The sequence below is a fragment of the Lagopus leucura genome, unplaced genomic scaffold (genome assembly GCF_019238085.1).
Source record: "Lagopus leucura isolate 7727_CA_CO unplaced genomic scaffold, USGS_WTPT01 Super-Scaffold_100001, whole genome shotgun sequence".
In the NCBI taxonomy this organism is placed as follows: Eukaryota; Metazoa; Chordata; class Aves; order Galliformes; family Phasianidae; genus Lagopus; species Lagopus leucura.
In genome coordinates, this window is record NW_024962262.1 from 49,570,523 (window position 1) to 49,594,690 (window position 24,168).

Sequence of the window (24,168 nt, forward strand, 5' to 3'; positions counted from 1 at the left end):
AAAGAAAGAAAGAAAGAAAGAAAGAAAGAAAGAAAGAAAGAAAGAAAAAGAAAATCTGTGCTTGGATTTTTATAGAAAGTTGCAGTTCTCAGCTGTTCTAGAAAACAGCATGAGCTGCCTTGTCCAGCCTGACCTTGGCTGTCTCCATGGATGGGCAATCACTGCTTCTCTGAGCAACCACTTCCAGTGCTTCACTACTCTTATTGTAAAAAACTTTTTCCTTATATCCAGTCTGAATCTTCCCCCCCTTTTAGTTTGAATCCTTTTTTGTTTGTTTGTTTCACTTTTACAAATATATTTTTAATACATCATGAAAGAAAGAAATAGATTACAAGGCAAACAAATGCCACATATATCAAATGTACAGAAGTCCTTCAAACAATGTCTTAGCTATAAACTTCTTCAGGTCAGAAAATAATTTTGTTTACACAATTGAAATTACAAATAGATATATTTCTGATCATGCACTTACACACTGAGTTGAATTCATGTTTCTCGTTATTTTAAAACTTATAAGGCAGTAGAAGCAATGTGATTAAAGCTCCTCTCACTCTGAAATTGCTGAAACTAGCAATTTCCATTTATCCTCCGGAATTTCAGAGCAGCATTCCCTACATGTTATTGGAAAGACCACATACAGTTCAGTCTCAAGAGATGCCATAATTTCATCATATACTGGAATAGGAAGCATTAATGAATAAAGCTTTATTCAATGTCCTCTCCTGTGAAATAAATATGAATGCAGATTTGTCAGAGCACCGCAGAAAATAATTGAAGTTATTTCTTTGTTTCCTTCAGTTTCTTTCAAATTTCTTGTTTTCTTTCCCCTTTGCTCTTTTCAAAGTATAATTGAATTACTATCAGATACTGCAGAAAAAGCCATGTGAGCAATACAATTTTTCCAGCTATTACTTAGTCACCCTGACAGTAAATGTCCAGACAGACATGAGCTAATGGGGTCAATCAACATTCAGAAGAACTGACAAATAAAAAGGCCCCAAACTCTGAATTAATTTGCTCTAATTTTGGACATCCCTCTCAGCTCTTGAAGTTCTGCATGCTAAGGATTCCTATCTACTCTGCAAAGAACATCTGACATTTTCAGTGGATGGGTAAACATCTGCCTCCTGGAAGTGCCACACTCTCCAGCACCAAATGGGAGCCTGGGGCAGCCAAACTCTTAATTCACTACTTCATTTAAGTTCCTAAAGATAGCTGGAAGAAATATAAGTGTAAATTTGCAGAACTAGATTTCCTGATGGCTTACCATGTTTTTATTTCAGATGCATAAGGCTAACCCCACCTCACAGAAAACTTCTGCCAGAATGGAACTACAAACTCTGAGGAAGACCCAGAAATTTCAAAATTCTGACCACCTCCCCAGGAACTGCCAATGGCTGACATTGTTCTTGGCTTTCTTGATTAAAAAACAGAATTTTTCCTTCCTTCTCACTTCCAGATATAGATTTTATAAGTGCAAGGAGCATCTATGCTATTTTTGGTTACACCTTGTGTCTGAACCCCATGCCATAAAAGAGAGAAATTTAATAGAAGCATCTTTCTTTTGGGAGACGGTGTTGAAAGATCACAACAGCGTGGCAGTTATATTGGCAAAGGTCTCACCATCTTGCTTGAGACTGATTCAGTCCTTTCATTTCCAGGACAACAGCTATAGCAATGAAAGAAAATTACAGTCTTTTCTCATCCCATCATCTTCTAAACCAGTAGCTAACTGTGAGCTTTGAGGCAGCAGAAAAAAGTAACAGCACCACTGGAAATTTTTCAGTTTCATGGCATTTTCTCATACAGGCACAAATGATGATGTTCTCTTCATGGACACATAAGCAAGCATAGTGCAGTGCTCACCCTGAACCCCAGAAACACTATCCAACTTTTTCTGAAGCTCTTCAATATGCAGCAAACAACTACTTACAATATCTATACTTTTAATGTATTATTTAATCAGATTCTTCTACAGAAAGTCTTGCTTGCTATATTCCTTTGGTTGCATAAGGAATAATAAGGTCCAATCTTTTGCCTTAAGCACCAGAGTATAATGATATAATTTGCATCTCTGCCTTACAAAATGAGATTATCCTACCTTGAGAATTCCTTCACAACACTTCAGTGTAATTTTAAAGGCCAAACTTCCTTTTTTTTTTTTTAAAGCCTCTTCTCTTCCTTTTTTTGAATATTTGCTAGAACTTTCAAATGAAAATCTTTTCTATCATTTCCATTCCCTACCTACAAACTGCTATCCATTAGCTTCTGATTTTGACGAGGGGACTAATTAGTTGGGACTAATTCCACAGAGTTACACTCCCATGAGATCTTTGCTAGTATCAGCACTCACACAGCTTTATCCTAATAGAGCACTGTTTGGAGAGTTTAAAGTTTTGCAGGTAATGACAATGCCCTTACTTCTTATCACAGTATTTATATGTAGTCTATTTTCAAAAATGAACATTCCTTGAGTAGTACCCTTAAATCAGACAATTTCTATATTAATTAAATGTGTATAAGTGTGTTATACAGCAAACATAGAAGTCTGTGTTAAGCCCCAGCAATGCTTCAAGAAATCAAACTAAGGAATTTGGGTTAACACAGTAACTGATACTGTAGGAATATCAGCTGATATACGTAAAGACTCCAAAGCAGGTAAAGTGTCTCTTGCTTAGAATAAGTCAGTGAAATCTCATCAGTTTTAGCTCCTTATGAGGTTTGTTGGTTTTTTTTTTTTTTTTAATCTGAAATTTTAATGAAATCAGAGTATCTTTGGTGATTAGCAAATGGAGAAGAAAGGTGATTTTTCATGGCGAACATCTATATAAAGACATGCTGAATATTCAGATCACTAGTTCTAAAAGGGAGCAGATTTGCAGATTAACGTCACAATGTGATAAGTAATAATGAGTACAAAAAAGACATTCGTAAAATGAATAAGTGTTGTTCAGTATAAATTGTCCTGTTTTTGCAACATGCTCTTAAAATTCAATCTGTAAATTGCATCATTATAATATTTGTTTGGTATTAAGGTCATTTCTACTAGCAATCACTTAACTAAATTAACGAATCCAAACTTGTATTAGTCACAAAATGGTTTCTGGCTTTAATTTCCATAAACAAAGGAAACTATTTCAAGGATCTGGGGAGGAGAAAGGGTTAGATTCATTGTTATCCATTGAAAATTATGTTATCCATCTTAACTTTATTTAACTTAACTGCCTAAGTATTTATGGATTAGAACACAGTTCAGTACAATGTAATTAGCATTAACATTCTCAGTAGTAGAAAACAATACTAACACTATTTCCCATTAAAATTTTACATATTTTAATTGCACTTAGTGTACTTGTTACTGCGTCATGAAAGTTTCATATGCCATTTGCAGAACATATAGCAGAGTAATCAAGTACAAACATTAATTTAAAAATTACTTGAAGGCTATTCTCCTTTGTTATTATAATAGAGAGGAAATGTTGAGTCTACTATAGATACATGGTACATTTTTAATTTAAGAAAAAATATACAGTAACAATGCCATCTGCTTGTTTTACACTAATGAACTGACAATGCAAGAAATCCCAGTTAATATCAAGATGGGTATTAGAAGAATGGCTATTAACTTTCATTATTTGAGGTACATTTCCCAAATATTTCAATGAGATGTTCCTTAGAGAAAGGAGGACTAAATAGCTCAGCAAATGGATAGTCAACCCATTTCTGTAAGCCAGCCAGAAAACCTCCTAGCAACTTCATTAGGCTTTGAATCAAGCTTTCAGATCTCAGCTATTATGCATTTTCTGCATCTTTTCAGTGAGCAATGATGGATCTTGGTTCTGGAAACTAAATATATTTTTAAACTTTCTCTCAGAAAAGATCAGAACTCCATAAGCACCATCTGGACTTCTGCTTTGTGCATTTGTATTTTATTCAGATTGTTGGAGACAATGCAACATCAGATATAGTCTTCAAAGAGATATGGCAAAAATATGATTGTGATGTATGCAGCACACACTGACTGGGATCCTCATCCAGGAGTTCTTTGAAGTCAAAAAGAGCAGCATCAGGCCCTCACTATGCTTTGCATAATGAAATAATTAAACATATTTGAAACAGTTAATACCTAACATAATTTCAAAGTTATTGCCTTATGCCAGCTTTCTCACATAAACACTTACCTCCAAGGCATGCACCCATGGCCAACGAGAATATTAATGGTTTAATAGGCAAGTTAACATCAGGATCTTTACTCAGATTGAGAAGAACAGGAATCTGTGATTTAAGAAGAAAAGAGAGTAAGATTCAGGAGACAATGCTTAAGCAAACAACTAAAATACAAGCAAATCCAAATAACGATTTTTCTTATTTTTAATGAGCATCTTTGCACAACACTGTTGGTTTGTGCTCAGTTTTGCCACTGACTGTTATAGTCCCACAAGGCGTAGGGAAGTTACTTGTAATGTCAGGCCAATCCTGTCACAGGTTGACTGCTGAAAAAACTGAAGATCCCTTAAGGTTTTGAGTGCATCCAATTGGAGCCTTCTATTTCAACAGAGAACTAGCAGTGATTATAGGCAGTTCCTCCTCCAGTCCTTGAAACTTGAAGGGCAGAGCTATCATCCCTCTTCTACCTGGAAACTGCTGAGATGCCTAGACCTGGACCCAACCGCATAGAATGCATCAATAACTAAAATATTCTTAGATTCTTGTTATAACCAAAGGTGTCTGATCTGTTACAGAAAAAAAACTGACAGACATCAATGTGACAGACCTCTGAATTCATAAGAAGAGTTGAGCTATTTTATTATTTAGACTAATATTATGTTTGTATATAAAAATATATACATATCTATATTTATATATAGATATAAAATATATTTTATCCTAGGAAATATTTGCAAATTTTATGAATTTCATTTAATATTTTTTTAGCAAATAAAAATAAATCACTATAGAAAAAAATATTTGTAAATCAAATCAGGTTCATAGGGAAACATTACTGACTTCATCAGGCAATTGGTATGGAGAACAAACATGCAGCAGGCAAGATTTCCAGTAGCCCTAGATCTCAGTCACTACCAACCTTCAAACCTAAGAAACCTCAGCTTTAGTTGGGGAAAACTTTTTTTTAAATTTCCACTTCATTGAGTAACTGATTGGTTTGAAAGAAAGGCTTAATCAGTGCCTGTAGAAAAATGGTCATTAGCAAAGGGAGAGGTGATAGTATTTTTGACCTGTTTCTGAGATGTGCAGAAATTTATTAGACCAAAGGAGAGACTAAGAATAACAAAAATGAAACAGTGAGAAACCAAGCAGAAAGTGATATATGGAAATAACTGTGATTTGTCTTAAAATTAATGCTTTCTCAGAATCCAGAATTTACATTAGTGGTTACAGTTATCACTTTTGATCCTCCATTTTGTCCTTTGGATACATTACACAAGTCTGATCTCAGAGATGGAGCTGCTGCTTCCCGAAAAATGTTCTCTATTTCAATGGCTGAATGAGGCTCACCATTTTCTGAATGCATGTGTTTTTTTGGTGAGAAACAATATGTAGGTTTTGTGAAATCCCTTGCTTCACCCTCCCTAGTGCCACTGGTGCTAATCATCCCTCCTAAATTCTTTTATTGGTTAACCAAGATAAGGTAATGTTTGAACAGTTATTCCTGAATTGTACACTGCCTGAAGATAGATATTTCTGTTTAAGGCCTGAAGAAAAGAACATGCCAGATATTTTGCCTGTTTATTTTTTTTTTTCCATGATAAAGTCATGAAAGATTTCAATCTTTGTTTCTCTCAAACCACCACTTCCAGAGCACAATATGCAGTTCTAATTGTGGTTGCATTTATTTCAGTACAGTGTTTTGTTTCAACATGAAATGAAATAATTTCAAACACAAGTAACAAATCCCAGAATTAAGACATCTAGCTCAATTTAAATACAGCATTTCTTCCTGCTATGCAATTTTGACCCAAGAACCAGAGACAATTATTTACTTCCTTGGAATTATTTGCAAGTATCTCAATGTACTACAGATGCTTGACACAATCCTGCACTATGCAGGCTAGCAACATTTTTTAAATTAGATGACTCCTTCTGTCATGCTCTGCCCTGCAGACATGGAGAAGGTAGGTATGTAGAAGGCATTAAAATGACAATCCTATTTTCTTGCTTTTGAGTTCAATCCTAAAGCTGGTGCCAGTGAGATCTCAAGTGCAGATCAAGTAATGCCATTTTCACACCCCATTGGTGAGAACTGTGTGCCAAGCAGAGGCTTATAGTCCTCCAGGGGCCCCTCTCTAATTACAGCACTATGAAGAACATGAGAAGAAGCAGTGCAGAGATTCCTGGCAGAAAGTCAGATGGGTGATTCTCTGCTAGGTATTTGCACTAGAAATGCACAGTGCTCCCATCAGAAAGTTTAGTCTTCTGTTTACTGAAGGAGCTCAGCTCCATGAGTTCTCATTGACCAATAAATAAATCCCTATTGACTGAAGACACAAAAACAACTTAGAAGAAAGTCTGTGATCAAAGGTTTCAAACTTTATCATCTTTTAAGCACAAAGATTCATTGCATCATAACGAGAGAAAGTGCAGTTTTGTAATCTGACTAGTTTCTAAAAACTTTCTAGCTCTGCTGGAAAGTTTGGTATTGAACTACTTCACATTACAGCTTGATTGGCAGAATCTAAATAAAATGTGTGGTATAGCTCACAAAGGAAAGCCTAATCACCTTCACACATTCTATATGACTATCCATCTCCAAGTAAATAGAAAAAAAGAAAACAACATAACTATCAGAAATAATGAATGTGCTTAGAAAAAGTAGAGTGTTCTCAAACACTCGATACAGAAAGGTGTCAGTCGTTAATCTTATTTTGATACTAAACTGCATTTCTCATAAGCAAAAATGTGATCAAACTGTTACCATTTTCACACCTTACTGCCACAACCTCTTCTCTTAATTACCAAAGAGTAAATTGAATCAAGGCCTTTATCCTATTCAACTATGTTTATGAAAAAGCTTGCTCATGAGCATGACACTCTCCCAGTCAAGGAGACAGAAGAAACAGCTCTTTTGAAATTGTGAAGACCCTTTTCTGAAATACAAACAGAAATGATAATTTAGCTTAGCTTATTGAACCTCAGATATGCAAGGAGGAGACCAAAGAGGAAAGGCACTTCTACTCTATCAATGCTACTCTCCTCCTGGGGTGGCATAAGCTACTTCTGAGAGGGTTTAATTTTATTCCTCTCTAATTTAATCTTTGTACAAGTAATCTCAAACTACCATTATGCAAAAAGGACAACTTAAACATTCATTCATGTTCATGACATATATATGCAGCACAGTACAAGGCATAAAGCTATATTGCCCATCTTGTGTACTTATGCAACATGATGGTGAAACAGCAACATACATCTTTATTTTAAGGAGTCACTGCTGTTCTACAACTTGAAGTTTCACAGCACACATTTTTCTAAGAGCTAAATGTGTTAAAGATGTCTTCTCTATTCAAACTGCAGAGAATGTGCATTAATAGAAAAAAAAAGCTATTTCTAGTTTCTTGAGTTGTTGATGTTCGGTCTGTCTACAGTCTGCTAGGGTTCAGTCTTACACATTTATTGAGCACTGAAATGCAGAACATACATCTTCAGGAGGACAGAAGGAAAGAAGATCCAAAAATAAAAGGCACTAAGAATATAAGATTCTGATGAAATTTTCAGCAGTGTAAATGAAATGATTCAGATATTTTAGAGGTAACAAATAGTTGTCCCAAAATTATCTGCTTTCTAACAACAACCTGTCAGTGACCAAGTCACCTTGCAGCCAGGTGATTAATTGAAATTGCTCGTTACATTGTATTGAGGAAACAGTATTTAAGCTCAGCTAAGAGAAGGATTTATTACGGCTATATATTTAGTTCTGGCAATAAAATAAAAATATAAGCAGATGGCTCCAGCATATGCAGCTGATAAAACACGTCAATTAAATTAAAGAGCGTGCTGATAATTAAATCACATCACCTAACATTCTAAGGGCAGAAATCTGTGGCTATTTAAATGACAATACTAGGAAAATACAGACTTTAAAAATGAATGAATCTTCTTGTTAAGGAATGTCACTGTGAGTTTAGCCTTTTCAAAAAGGAATTAAAAATCAGAGGGTTAATAGAATGACACATAGAGCATCAGAACATGATTCACCACATTTGTTACTCAGACAAAGGCTAGATATACTACATGGGGAAAAAAAAAAAAACACAACCTTGCCATTCTAGAATTAAAATGCTGAAGACTTGGCAGCTAAGGTTTTGGATTATTAATTTTTTATGCATAGAACATGTTGTGGGTTGCTTAATGCAGCTTCCAGATACATTTATATATATTAAATTTGTCACTGCAACACAGTTCTTTGCATACAGAATTCATACAGTTTCCCACAAGGGCTATGACTAACTTAAAATTTGCTACAGTAGAATTTATTCATATTAAAAAAAAAAAAAAAGAAGATTGATTTTCCTATAATGTGTGGACAGCTATCACAATTGCTAGGCATGTTTATGCAATTAAGTGTAATAAACAATCATTCAAATACTCTTAATTAGAAAGCTGTATCTTCACTTTCCAGTGCTTGAAAAGAACGTAAAAATCCTGGGATTACTGTACAGCAAGTAAATTTCAATCTCTTCATCTTTCTGGGGGGCAGTTTATGACCTTTGCATTCATGACAAGTTATGTGAAGCAAAAAAAGGGGATATGCTCTGAAAACTGTTTTGTCGTTGTGTAGATTCAATGTTTTATTTTAGTTTAATACAAAGTTTTACCAAGACAGGAACAGTAAGAGTGAACAATTTATAATCACCTAATTCACTTCAGCAACTCAGTGCACTGTTTCAAGTAATGCTTTCAAAAGCATCCCCTGTAGCTTAAAATTCTTGTTCAGTTCTGAGATCTTCGCAGAGAATCCAGTTTAACTGCCTCAATACACAAATTCCATACTACACTGACACTTTCGATAGTGATGTTGTGCCATGTTGTCCATGTTGTCCAGAGCAAAGAATAATCCACCAATTTTGCACTGTTGCACTGAAAAGGTGAGGTAAGATGTACAAGGATAAGATGTTTCAAATAATAAACTAATCTGGTTTGTACCATTTAGGAATTTTTAGTATACTCATAGTCTCCTTAAAAGAAGTTTCCTTTCTTTCCTTTCAAAATACATCGAAGTCTTGTTGATCTCTGTGAATGCAGCTGTTTGGTCCTTTTTATTACTCCAAACCAACTTTCACAGACTAGTTGGATATGAGGCAGAACCTTTTAAGCTAAGATTTTTGCATTATTGCTTAACAGTCCTTAAGTGTTTGCTTGAAGGTGACTCACCCTGAACCAGTATTCCTCTTCACGCCTATTGTTTGCAGTCTGTTGTTGTTAAATCAATATAGTTTAACAGGAAACACCACAGTAATAAAACCAAAGTACCATAGTAGCAAATAATTACAGAGCAGTTGCAAATTTATCCAAACTGTTCTAGGCCCTGTATGAAGTGTCTTAAACCTTGACTCAAAGTGAACACAGAACATGGTGTACAATTAATAATTCCTGTGGTATAATGAAGGAACTACTGCACTTTAAACAGAGATCTTGATTGAACAATTCTATCTGATCATGCCCTAATTTGTTACAATACTAACTTGCTACTTTTCTGATGTTAAGACTCAGGAATCCTACCATTGTAGCTGTAAATGGGATATTGTCAATCACAGATGAGGCCAAAGCAGATACCCAGAGCACTAAAATGATGGCCACTGCCAAGCGCTGGTCCTCAGGAACCACCTGGAATTAAAATAAGTTCATTTATGACTTTGTGAGATCAGTATTGCTGCATCTCCCTAATGGCACAATCACACAGGTGTTTACAGTTTAATTTACCAACATCTATTATTCCTTCAGGCTCTGAATAGGATAACATATTATAATCTTGAGCTTGTAACAATGATGAAAATAATCTTTAAAACAGCATTTTAAAGAAAATAACCTGTCGTTTAATAGCACAATTACTAAACTTTTTTACAAGGAAATTAAGACCAATAGAAATAAAAGGATTGATATTTTTGATACTCAAGTTTCAGACCAAAAAAAAAAAAAAAAAAAAACCAAACCTGCACAACTGTGAATTTTCCTCTTTTACTGTTTATATTTGTTTGCACCTCAGCATTTATTTTATTTTATTTTTTTTGTTCATTAACCTACAGAAAAGGTTCTTCTTTTTCATTTATAGTGACATTATTCTTCTATGTATATATGTGACATATTCTTCTAGCTGTGTGCAGACATACACACCCCAAAGTACAACATCCCTTCTAGGTATTGCTGATGCAGGAGTACAAAATTCAAAATGAAAGTATTTTTCAGTATTATTCTATTGGAGTAAAGCTATTTTCCTTGCCTGATAAACTACTGTAAATATTTCAAACATACCTTTATTAGCAAAGCTGTCTGTTCTCCTATGTAGTCTATTAAATGCAGATGAGCCAAAGCCTAAAAAAAGACCAACTGATGAGGTATTTGCTGTGGATACATTTTTCCAATGAACATAAGCAAACACAAGTCATTTTCATCCAAGATGTTGGTATTCATCTCATGTAGCTTTTACAGCAACTTTGCGGTTTGTGGAAGGAATAGACAAGACAGAAATTGTAGCTGTATTTGTAGAAGTGAGTTGCACCAGAAAGAGCAGTGAGATTGCTTAAAGAGCATGGGGCACAGGCATTAGAGTACAGTTGAAATGTAAAGATTACATTCTTCAATGAACACGTTTTCTGAGGATAACTGATTTTTTATCCAGTGGCCCCAAAACCTTGGATATAATTGTAACCATAATATAGACAGTATTGTGCTTAAAAGGTTGGATGCAATCAGGCATCTTGTGTTCAGACTCAGGTGAAAAGAGAAAGCAAAATATATTTTTCCATTAAACAGCTGCATCAGACTAGTAAAAAAAACAGTGTTGCCCATCAGCTGAAACCAAGTAAGAGACCTTAGATGGATGGAAATTGGAAGAGAGACAGCAGCACTTAGGAGACAGGAAAAACAGCTTTGTGATGGCACACAACCTGAGGAGGCTGTCCCTATAACCACTGGTCCGGGGGACAGCCAGCTCCAGCATGCTGTCCTCCCTGGGGGAGCAATTCCCATTTGCACAGAATGCCTGTATAATATCTCATGCAGCCCTGGTTACTATCATGCATGAAAATACTCCAGTTTGATAGCTATGGCTTTGGATTCTCGTTGGGCAAACAGAAGAATGCAAACTGAGTCCTCACACCCCAGGAGAATGATCTATTCCTTCAAAAAACAAAGTGAAAGGAAAAATTTAACTCATGAGAGAGAGCCCTTAATTCACTTTGCTTGTATTTTTCTTACAAGTGTGCAGAGTGAAGCACTATTTTCAGGTTGAATGGGATACATCTATCTCTTGACCTGTCTGTTTTTCAGGAAAGAAAATCACATTATTTTTTATTCAGGCTGGACCTAGGTGGCTGACTTTCTGTTTTCCTGCCACGACAGAAAATCAGTTAGCTGAGACATTCTGCTGACTGAGAGCAATGCTACACAGAGCTGCAGAGGTCAGCATTCACATGTCATGATGCCAGAAACAATAGGCAGTCAAACAGAGCCCTTCAGAGTCATCACTGGGAAAAATGAATAAATAAATAAATAAAATTGAACTCGCATGCTGTCAAATCTCATGACAGAGATGGATGAAGGTCCTAACTGGTACCAAGTGGTGCAGTGTAAGACACAGTAACATCAGAATGACAGCATAGCTGTCATCCAGACCAGCAATTCCTGCACCTGTATCTCAGCTGGGCAGCAGTGTGCAACTATCTGGGTACCACCAGCAGCACAGGGCACCAGCACCCATCTGCTGCAGGAGCAGAGTAGGCAGACTGGTAGTTTTCAGCTTGCCAAGAGAGTGGGAGATGTAGAGGTAAAGGCAAGGAAGCTCTGATGCATACAAGTCAGGGCAGCTCACTGAGAAGATCCGAGGCAGCACTCTCCCATTGAGAAACATAGGCTAGAGTACAGCCAGCAATGCTGGCGCAGAGATTGCATTAATTTTTAACAACGCATTGCACAGGAAAAGCTATATCTACATTTAAACACGCAGCATAGAGAAAACAAGTGACAGGTGATAAGGCTTTTAATAACATATGCATTCACCCTACATTAAAAATAATGACATTTTTTCATTGCTTTAACTTTTCAGGATAAAGTTTTTTAACAGTTTTTTATAATCTTAAGTTACAGCCTTGACTTGATGCTATTGGAGTTGCTATACGAGCTCATTAACTCAATGTTTATCAAAGTCATTTTTAAAATGTATGCAAAAGAAATAAGAATGAGCTGTCACATTTTTCTGTGAGTGCTTTGTGTTCAGACTCAAAAACAAACTTCTTAACACATAGTTGTCAGCACACAGAGCTCGGAGTTATATCTTGTTAAGACTGCTGCCTTATTATTTAACTATCCAACACCACAACGTATTTCTTTTCAGTAACACTCAACATTCCTTTTGGAATCCAGACATGGCACTACAAAAGAGATATTCAGGTAAGAGGGAAGCGAGGGAAGGATGTGTACATTGCTCCTGCAATAGTCAGTCTGCAGGTAGCCCATTACATTAGAGATGTGACAGCACTAATCACACAACCAACTTTAAGATGTCTACAATATCCAGGCTAATTGCCTGCGAGCACCTAGCTGAAAGGTAGCAATTAGCACTCTGCCACTGGATTCCCAAGGATGTAAGCTGCACACAGGGTCTCCAGGATCTTCCTGTGCACTCTGAGAGGAAGAGATATTACTGCACTAATTGGTGCCTTCCAGCATATGAGTTCCCGAGTGACAGCTCAAAATTAGAGCCTTACTGCTGAAAACATCAGGTAACATTTTAGATAAAAGTTTATACAGAAAAATTTGCATGAATCACTCTTATGGGGAGGATGTCATGATGACTGATGTAAATAAACTCTGCCTGAAGGGACTGAAGGTAATGTGACCATTTTTGACTGAACAAAACAGTGTATCCTGAGAGGCACAGGAATGTATGTCACAGAAAGAAGCAGAAAGATGTTATAGTCTGCAACAGCCAGTTCTGAACAAGACAGTTGTAAAGATAAATTACCTGAGGACACAATTGAAAACAAGAGAGATTCAAAGGATATACATCTTTTTCATTGCAAAACATCTACCAGACTGAACTGACAAGCACCCAAAGGCAGAGCCTCCAAGAACTCCTGTGTTTACGAAACTCGTTACATTTTCCAAAGCGTATTGCAGTCTAGGTCCCACACTGGTTTTTAAATGTACATTCTAATAGTAAAAGGAACGTTTCTAGCAGTACGAAATAGTTAGACAGTGGGAACCATCCGAGATGAAGGTCCCCAAGAATAGGAACTGAAAAGTGCAGAGAGCCTGAACTGTGGAAAGATTCTCCATACCTCAGTGCGCATATTTACTTTGACTTCTTTTCTTGACATGGCTAATCTTAAGAAAAGAAAAATGCCTTGGCAAAGAGTGCCAACTCCTGCTAATCTGAAGGATAAGGAATGACACATCCATTTTTCTTATATTTCTGAGTATCTTTCTTATTCATTCATGGGATATAAATGAATATCTCCCAATATTTTTTCTTGACTATCTATAAGAGCTTCTTTCATGACCTTAAATTGCTGTTATTCTAAGCGCCAGGAAAAAGAAATCTTTCATTAGCAAACTATTCACTGGTGATCTGAGAAACCATAAGAGTGAAGTTCAGTGAATTATAACAGTCATATCTGAAGTCTAACAGCAAATGGCAAGTAAGTTGCTGGGGTTTTTTTGGTTTGTTTTTTTTTTTTGTGTGTGTGTGTGTGTGCTTTACTGTTATTGTACAGTCACACAGCACTCATATCAAAACTGTTCAATTCAAGCTAAAACGATAAATACATCATGGAATGTAACTAATACACCGTCATTGCAGCAGTAAAACAAAGTAAAAAATGGCTTCAAAATGGATCCCCTATGAGAGCCAGAAAACAGAAGGACATACAGAAGCTGATAAAACGAACTGAATTGCCTGTCCCAATAAATGTGCTATAAATCAAAATTTCCTGATGAGTTCTAGTCCTTCTAGCTCTCAAACAAGCTTCTTAATCTTAATCAGAGTTTCTTTTCATCTTCTCAGAGGTTACCAGATTTTGACTTCCAGTTTTGGAATTAGAGTTAGCTCTAATTAATTTAGGGTTTTTTGTTTGTTTGTTTGTTTGTTTCCCTCCTGTTTTTATAGATCCCAATTTACAAATTCTTGAGTTCTTTGCAATTACTAAGGGGTATATGAAGGTGTTGTATGTTATATTCCAGGCTTTTCCCAGACTACTTATACAGACATTTCACTACCTATGGCAGTGCCAGTGGTCAAGGGAGTTTTATCAGCCACCTTTGCAAAACTTGACAACATCACTAAATGGAGCAAGTAACAACTAAAAAATCCAGAGCATTCTAGGGAATGCACAGACACCTTATTGATATGTAAATGTGAGTATTCATACAAAGATACTCTAAGTATTTGAGGTAAAAATAAATCCTTTCAATCTATATGAAAGCACCAAATAATAAACAGGATAAAATGTTTCTGGGTAAAGCAGACCATCAGAAACAGACAGACACAAAGAAACTACACAGTCAGTTGTCCATAAATCTTGAGTACTGAACATCTTTTTCAATTACAATTACAAATTGAAATTCAGTGATGTTACCCTTTCAAACCATTCTCCTATATCTGTCAAGCCAATTGATAGCCTGCATGCAGCAAACAATATTAGAAGCAGTTTTCAACTATGGCTTGTGCTCTTTTATTTCTTCTGTTGCTTGTCTAAATAATTTCAGAGTAAACACATAAATATATGTAAACTATCTGAACACAGGGACCACAGACTACCAGGAACAAAAATTCAAGTTATTGGAAGTGACTGTATTGAACGAACACAGCAAATGCAGCAGAACAAAAGTGGGACCAGGCATAGAGTGAAAAATTATTCAGAACCAGCTTCCAGCACTCCACCATTTCACTCCATACAACTGCGACTGCATTCAATCTTCACTGTGCCTATGGGATTGAATATACAGGATGCTTCTGCCTTTCAACATATATGCTCTCATAACTCACATTTTAAGTCGGTTCTAACTGCTCAGGCTTTAGAAATCACAAAATCTTACCTCCATGAGAACAAATAATGCTGCAAAGAAAAGAAGGGTTGCCCATTCCACTCTGCTTAATATCATCTCAAAATCATGGATGTCTGCTAGCACTAGCAGCCAAATGGCTCCCAAAATGGCAATCCAGCCTGCAGAGGCAAAAGAGAGAACATCAGGAAAAGAGAGAACAATGCTTCACAATTCACTTGCTGTTTACAGCAATGTAAAAGTTATAGTATTGCATTTTTCAGTTAAAGGTTTTTTTGTCTCTAGTGCTGTGTCAGGTGAAGTTCAAACATAATCATAGAATCATAGAATTGTTTGAGTTGGAAAGGACTACTTCAGGTCACCTGGTTTAACTCACCTGCAGTGAACAGGGACACCTACAGCTCGATCAGGTTTCTCAGAGCTCCATCTAGCCTGACCTTGAATGCCTCCAGAAATGGAGTACCCTCCAAAAATCTGGACAACCTGTTCTGGTTTTTCTGTCATTGCTACCTGTAATAAACTTCCTCCTCAGATGCAATCCAAATCTTCCCTTTTTTAGTTTGAAACCATTTCCCTTTGTCTTCTCACAGCAGACTCAGCTAAAGAGTCCATCCCCTTCCTTCTTACAGCTTGCCTTTACATACTGACAGTTGCTCTCAGGTCTCCTTGGAGCCTTTTCTTCTCCAGGCTGAACAGCCCCAGCTTTCTCAGCCTGTCATCTCAGGAGAGGCATTCCAATCCTTGGATCATTTTTGTGGCCCTCCTCTGTACTTGTTCTATTCAGTTCATGTCTTTCCTGTACTGAGGACTCCACATTTGGACAAAGTAGTCCAGGTAAGGTCTCATTAGCACAGAGTAGAGGGGCGGGATCACCTCCCTTGACCTGCTGACCATACTTAATTTGATGAAGCTCAGGATATGATTGTTAGAAGATAGATAGAAGGGCTCTGCAGCCTCCTGAAAGGCTCACTGCAGCCCCAGGACATTGAAGAATCAAGGGCTACATGCTGTAGAAAACAATCTCAGAAAGTAAAAAACTCTTTGAAGCAGCACAGAGATCAGCTTTAAGCAGCACAGGAGATTCTCTCCAGACAGGATCTCTCTATACATCCTCACATGTTAAGACACATTTTGGTAACTGAGAGAAAATGCAGAAGAAATGTGCAATCAGACAAAGAACATAATTCATGAATCTCCTAGCAATACTCACTTTCTCTGCACAGCTAAAATGCATTCTGGAGCTATTTGATTCCTCCTGAACATTTCATTCTTGAACAGTAGAATGAGACTTCAAACAAGAAATAGATAAGTTGTTTTTTTTTTTCTCCTTGGGATGATGATCTTTTTTTCTGCCTTTCTTTTCCTCTTCTTTAACTTAAATAGTAGTTTTTTTCTTTAATGAGTAAAACCAAGATACATAATTTGAGGCTTTTTAATGGCATGGAAACAAAGCATCCCACCTCTTCAAGTCATTTCTCCCTTTGTTGTGACTCTTTCAGATACCTGGTGCTATTTCATATAGTCACTGTTGAAAAGTGATGAATTCAAAAAACTGCAGAACAAGTAAGGAGGAAAGAATAACAATCGCTGCTGTCAAAAAACTTTAAATCACAAACTTAAAATCAAATTTAAAGTGTGACTTAGGGAGAATAGGTCTCTGCTACGCAGCACATAGATGAATAAAGTGAGCAGTCTACAGCAGTCCTCAAGAACAACGGGGTTGCTCCTCTGTTAGGTTAAAGAAATAGAGATCCAAAACCATCCAAGAGCTTAAGATCAAAATCAACCTCTATTCCATTTTAACCTCATGTAAATTTCAGAAGAAATAAAGAAACCGAAGTTTCTGCCTGTTCATGAAGTAAATGTTAATAGTATTTTTTTTTTTTTTCCAAAATGCCAAGTCAGTAAAATCTGATCTTGGTGCTTCATTGGAACCAAAATCCAAATTCTCATAGCCAGCTTTGCTCATCACCAAATACTGAAACATTACCATGCAGCAAGCTGAGAAAGTTTGGTCCCTACTTTCTCACAGTGTTATAATTAGTGCTTGGTCAAAAGTATCTCATGCATGAACATTACAATGCAAGAGAGGAGGGGAGCTAAAGCCATCACAAAAGAGAGAACCAGGTGGGAAAACCCATCTGGTCCCTCTCAAAAGTGTCATAAGAAACTGCTATGTCAACTTGCCCTTCCTTCATTCAAGGCAGGCAGACTCCAAAACCAAACCTTTGCCCTGCTGGTTATGAAATGTGGCACAGACAGGGTCAGTTCACTCTATATCACTTGCAGGCAGAGGGATGTCAAGTAGCAGAAAACGTCTGGTTCAGCTGTTATCAAGAGGAAAGCTGGATGTTTGCACTGGAATAAAAGATGCATAGATTTTGCACTTCTTTGAATCTTTGCCTTCACAAAAGGAACACTTATTTCCTGTGAAGAATTGGTATTTCTACCACCCATTGAGAACAGACTCCAGGGCTGACCTCAGAGTGGCAATACTCTGCATTCCTCGAGTTGAATGCTGGATCATGGCATAAGCCGATAATGGGTGCAGATTTTTTTGTGCACCTGGTCCTGGGTATACATACAGCTTAAATGTAGCAATGGCAAAACTCATACAGAAGTTATTCCAGGAAATTTTTAAAAGTACTCAATAGTCTCATCCATATCAAAGGCATTTGCAGACTGCAAGATCAGTTACAAATCACAGGGACAGGAGTACAATAGGAGTCTCCATAAAGGCAAATGAAAGTGAGGAGGAAATTGTCAATTCATAGAACCATGAAGGTTGGAAAAGATTTCTGAGATCATCTAGTCCCATCATCCACTTACCACCAATCATGCCCACTAAACCACGTCCCTCAGTGCCACATCTATGCAGTTCTTGAACACCTCCAGGGACAGTGATTCCCTGGGAAAAACCACTAGTAACTGGTTGCCAGCTGGATCTAACTCCATTCACCTCCACTCTCTGGGTCCAGTCCTCCAGCCAGTTCTTTACCCAACAAAGAGTGTACCTGTCCAAGCGTGTACCTGCTGCCCCAGAATACTGTGGGAGACAGAGTTGAATGCCTTATTAAAGTCCAGATTGACTAAATCCGGAGCCTCTCCCTCATCCACTAAAATTTCTGACACCTACTACATTTTTTGCAATCTTCATCGATACTTTCTACCTCTCCCCAAAGTAAAATGAATCTGTCCACTCAAATTAAATAGCTATTTTCACTAAACACAAAGAAAGCAGTGTGGATGTGCACTGGGCTAATTTCAACTCTTAGGTGTCCACCGAATTCCAGTAAAATACAGTGGGACCGATTCTTCTCTAAGTATAGATGGCAGCAATTCCTGATAGAGGGAAACTACAAGAGGAAGTAGACAGGTGCAGACTGGGAGCTCAGCAGCAGAATTTTACTGCTATTTTGCACACACGTAAGTGACATCATTAGGTAAAAGGGAGTGAAGGATTAAAGAACAGGAATTTCTCAGTAGTTCTGAAACAGTTTGTGATGAAACATGGGCATTATTTCTAACTTCCTGCCTCAACTTGAACATATTATATAAAGATAATTATTCATTAAAGCTAATGAAATACAAATGCACTAGAAGTTGATAGAGTCAGCATTTTCTTGCACCATGGGCTTTAGCAATATGCACTAGCTCCATGCACACAGCTTAGAGTGAGAGAAAAGTGGTCTGTTTCTGAGGAATACAGATGGGTAAGGAGTGTGTCTTTTCCTGAAGTACTCCAGCAAGTAGAGATCTCTGGAGAATTGAAGATGCCAGCTGCCAGTTTGGGCTGTACATAGCTTATCACAGTCTACATGCACAGGCTTTTCTGAATTTGCTATCTTTGTAGTAACTGCAAAGAGGAGATATAGGTACCTGTCTCCCAGAGGATGGGTACAGTACAGAAACAAAGAGAAGGAGAGAGGAAGGATGGAGTCTCTCAAGGAGTTTTGATGGGGTTTCTGTAAGATCCCCCTTTATGACATGGTTTGATTTCAAGCATCCTTGCACCTGGACAAGAATAACATCTTCCAATACTTGAAGGACACAGTAGTCAGTGTAGGCTGTAACTACTTGATTGACTGCTCTCTGTCAAACTGTTTGTCAAAGTAATCTATGGAGCCTGTACAGACATGTGGCAATCTGCGTCTCTAAATGGGCTGGTGTCCAGAGGCTTTTTTAAGTAATGTTCTTTTAAGTATGTTCAAGATAGCAAAGAATATCATTGTTTTATACGTTTTAGTGTATCTGCATTTGCTTTGGATTCAGTTTGAAAGATTCCTCCATTTTCAAAGAACTGAAAGTACCAGGATGCATTACAGACTGGCATGACTGTTCTTTTACTTTTTAGCTTACTGGGCCACAAGAGAGAGCCAGGTAGAAGAGAAAGAGTGAATTTTAAAAAGAATAACTTCTCATTACTACAGTGAAAGCAAAGCCCATTTATAGTTCCACAAACTACATCTTTTACTGCCTTTCAGTGCCTCTGTTTCACAACAATTGGTGTTCTGGAAATATAATGCAGGGAGAAACTGAATCTAAATTCCATTTCTGCACTGACACAGCACCTGTTAAAGACAGTGACTGTTTATTTTAGGAAAAATAAAATGATATTTAATTATAAAATGCACCTTGAAAAATTATAATGCATTCTTCCTAGAAAATAGTCTTGTGTCTTCTGCCAGAAACCAGAAAAATGGTACAGCAGAAATAGCTTGAGCGCTTTTCTTTTCTCATTCACTTTACCCAGTAGGGAAAATCACATTTGGAACAGTAAATAACTCATGATGAGAAGAATGCAATTGCAATCTTGCTAAATAAAAAATAAAAATCCTATTTTGAAATAATCAAGCAAAAGAACTAGAAAATATAAAACAATCTAATATTATCAAATAGAAGTACAGAATATGTGGGAGGAAGGTAGGTGAAAGGGAAATAAATGAAAGGAAGAAAATACTGTGTAATCTGCAGGCCATTCAAATGCTCATTAAGAAAAATCTGTATTCCTAGTAAAAGTAATTCCATCTGGCCTAGTAGCAGCTGAAACGTATAATAAGTTTCCTCCTAACAATGTGAACATGCAGGTACTGTATGTTTCCTTTACGTGCACAGAATTTGAAATAATGTCTTTCCACATGAATACCGAGAGCGCATTTATAATTCATGCTTCTGGAAACTCAAGTGGTTCTTGAGATATTTGCAATGAAAACTGAAGCCAGATTAACACTGTGCCACTTCAGTGCTGGCCTGGGCAAAAGAGAGTGCTGCTCAGGTTAGACAGGTGCAGGACTCTATATTTAAGCAGGAGTAGGTATAACTGTCCAGCTCTAGGATGGGAAGCATCTGGATATTAACAGTCCTGCATGGAAGACAAGTAACACAGAAACTGAGCCCGATGGTCTCCTGAAATACATAATCAGGGTTATGAATAACAAATCCTGTGAAGCAGCCTCTGCTCTCTTAATCCCCAGTAAACCCAGGGAAGATGCATTACGCTTAACCATTAGAAAATCCAGGGCAAAGAAATATGACAAACAGTCTGAAAACTTGGTTTTTGAGGAAAAAAATTTAAAGACTCTGGGATGCTTAGCTCAAAGATAAGACTAAATTGCAAGCCTTCAGGTAAGAACCGGCCTGCTACAGAGAGTAGAGAGCAATCTTTGCAGTGGCAGTAAAGGATAAAACAAGAAGAGTTAGGAGACATTATAGCAGCTAGGAAGAATCAGGCTACACAGTATTCAAAATCACATACCGAATAGGTGAGCAATGAGCAGAGATCTTTAAAAATCAGCTTCTGATAGATGAAAATGTAATACTCCTACAAGCAAAATGACGGACACAGATTTTTTTAGACTTTTGCAATTGAGCAAAATGAGATATTCTTTTTCTCTGATCTTAGCAATTCTCTGTTTGCCATTTTGTGAAAAACAGAGACCCCTCATGCCTATAACATCCATAGCAAGCTATATCTTCTGGTGCTAACCTTTGAATCATGGCTTACATGGCATATTAATGAATATAAGAAGAATTAAATCAAACAGTGTGCCCCACCAGCTTAATCAGAAGTACAATTACCTCCACAAACCCTCACAAATTAACCTGTCAGTCCTTCATACACCAAAGTGCAGATGTAATGTTATGTATAAGGACACATTTGATTATACTATTATGCATGGATATAGAAATATGTGCATCAAACAACAGGATCAAAGACATACTTCCAGTACTGCTCACTCTACTCATTTAATATCAGTAGTCCTGAATATGAATTAAAATCACAGAATCATAGAATGGTTTGTGTTGGAAGGGACCTCAAGCATTATCAAGTTTCTACCCCCCTGCCATAGGCAGGTTTGCCAACCACTAGTTCAGATACTAAATACTAGATTGTCCACAGCCCCATCATACCTGGCCTTGAACACCTTCAGGGACGGGATATCTACAACCTCTCTGGGCAGCCTATGCCAGCACCTCAAATACTCCATGTTTAGTTTTCTACAATTATTTTTTTAAAAATGTTGTCAGGTATCCCCAAAAATGTCCATTCTGAAATCATACTGAATTCTTACAAACAACGTTTGTTGTCAACTGATAAGCACTGTTTGATCTTCAATTTTTTTTTTTTTTTAACAGAATTACTCTCTGACAAAGCAACTTGCTTGTCTTTTCAGTAATCTCTTTTCATAAGCTTAGCATCATATAAATTGTTTCCAGCTGTTCTGTGCTATTTGTAGCACCACAAGGCTGTTCCTTGGTGGTAGAACCATGATAGTAACAGTCCAGAACAGCTTGCACCTGCATCAGGAAATGCCTGGTAGAATATAAGAAGATTAAAAGAACGAGAAAGAAGTTGATGGAAACTATAACCCTATGCGAGGCAAACAAAACAGGAACCTGTATGAATAGAAATAAATTTCGAAGTTAAGAACAAGAGCATAGCATAAAACAAGGAAGCAGAGGAATAGCTGCTCTGTAATCACTGAATGAGCCTCTGTGCATTGGGAATAGATGGAATGGATTTTGTTAATTCTCCTGATGCTTCAAGCACAATACCATAAATAAGATAGGATGGCAACCAAGAGAGATTCCTGTAAGTAAGAAAACATTACTAGCTTCCTTACTAGCTCTAGCTAGATGCTACATCAGCAGAGATGTGTTGAGATATAGCTATGTATATTACACCCATCTAAAAGTCTTTTAAAAAATTACAAAATTACCTCAGTAAACGTTATTGAAAACGAAGACACGCTATATTGGCAGAATCTCACTGACTCTGAGAGACAAAAAAAATTTAAGATATGAATATCAAGATAAAACAAAGGTCAACATCTCCGGAAGAAAGAACTAAAGCACAAAAAGTGTACTAGCAGATATAATTGTTACTCTTTCCCAGCTTTGGTGGTAGAGGTTTTTTTTTCCACATCAGGTGTATGAACAACCACACAGACAGAATATTTTCCATGTTTATTTACGTGCCCATAAAAATGACTGTGCACTTTGAAGGGTGTAATTAAAAAAAAATAAAATAAAATAAAATAAAAATTTAAAACCGCAGGGACTGCAGGAAGATTTCTCCTATTTTCAGAGAGTGTTATGTTGAGAAGGAGCAATAACTCAGATCTGTACCAAAGTGAGTTCTATACTCAATGCTGAATGCATCAATTTAGCTCTACTCCAACATTTTTATTTCTACAAAATAACTGTACATTTATTTTTGTCATGTTCATATACACTTTACAAGGATTGTTTTCAACATCACTATGAATCAAAGATGTGCTAAGTCTTGTATGTGCAATTATGGCTACCCTCATTTTAAAACAATATGCATCTTCATGGTCCAACCAAATTTCCATGCTACATATTTAGAGATGAGTAGGTCAGGCATGTACAGAGCTCTTCTTGAGCTCAATGTTGAAGTACTAGACAACTTAAACCAACACTACTGCATGTCAAAACAGCTAAATAATATAGGAATTAAGTAAGAGCGTAGAGAAAAAGAGCACTAAATGAGGTCAAATATGCCAGAATCCACTCATGGCTGTAGTTAATACCATCTCTACAGTATTATCAGTCTCTACATGCACAGCTGTAAGGATCTGAAAGGATCTCCAGAAAGGGGCTTCCAAAGAGAAGTACCTAAAATTATAGCCCGAAGATATCTTGCTACAGTAGGCTGACTACTCTCATCAGATGCTACAATTTGTTGTTCTGCTTCAAATTACAAGGTCAAAAAAACCCCAAACATTATTAATGAAAAGCAGTGACACAGCTTCACGTATGTGGACTATTAATGGAAAATAATAAGAGAAAAAAATTACACAGGCAAGAGGGCACAGAATGAGTAATTGTAGAAAAAAAAAAAAAAAAAAAAAAAAAAAAAAAAAAAAAAGCATTTCTGTGGATGGCAGCCAAATCCCTGACAAAAGCAAAGAAAAATAATTAACTATCCTATCAGTATAAAATAATACAAAAGATGGTGCAAAATATATCCAGAACTAACAAATAGAAGACATACCTTATTTTTGTTTTGCTTACTTTTGCATAATTGGGTGGTTTAGTGCATACTGTTACCAATTCCTACATAGCTAGGAATAGCTAGATGCTGCGTGTAATGAACTACTTTTGACTTGAACTTAATAATGTAAAGGAATACGGATGTGAAGTAATAGAAAAAGCCTTGAAGGTGAGGGCATTGGATGATATCAACTGCCCTGGGATTATCAACAACTCAGCAGTTGCTAATAGCGCAGTCTGTGATGTGAGTCAAAACCCATTTCTGAGGTAACAAAAAAGACAGGGACCAAGTCTGTAATATTTATATAACTCTATATATGACAAAATTGCAAGGAATAAAGTTAAAAAAAAAAAATTGATAATATTGAGCTCAAGTGGACTCAAGCATAAGAAGGAAAGTGGACTCAAGCACAA

General features: G+C 36.8%; 1 protein-coding gene across 1 annotated transcript in view; it reads right to left on the reverse strand.

Moving 5' to 3' along the window:
- The window catches only part of OCA2 (OCA2 melanosomal transmembrane protein), a 177,617-nt gene that overhangs the window by 41,725 nt on the left and 111,724 nt on the right, over nucleotides 1-24,168 (reverse strand). Inside the window, exons 19-22 of the mRNA XM_042867669.1 lie at nucleotides 15,271-15,398; nucleotides 10,489-10,548; nucleotides 9,739-9,843; nucleotides 4,182-4,275 (exon numbers count right to left, since the gene is read on the reverse strand). Of these exons, the coding sequence (XP_042723603.1) occupies nucleotides 4,182-4,275; nucleotides 9,739-9,843; nucleotides 10,489-10,548; nucleotides 15,271-15,398 (387 nt within the window). The remainder of the gene's footprint in view (nucleotides 1-4,181; nucleotides 4,276-9,738; nucleotides 9,844-10,488; nucleotides 10,549-15,270; nucleotides 15,399-24,168) is intronic.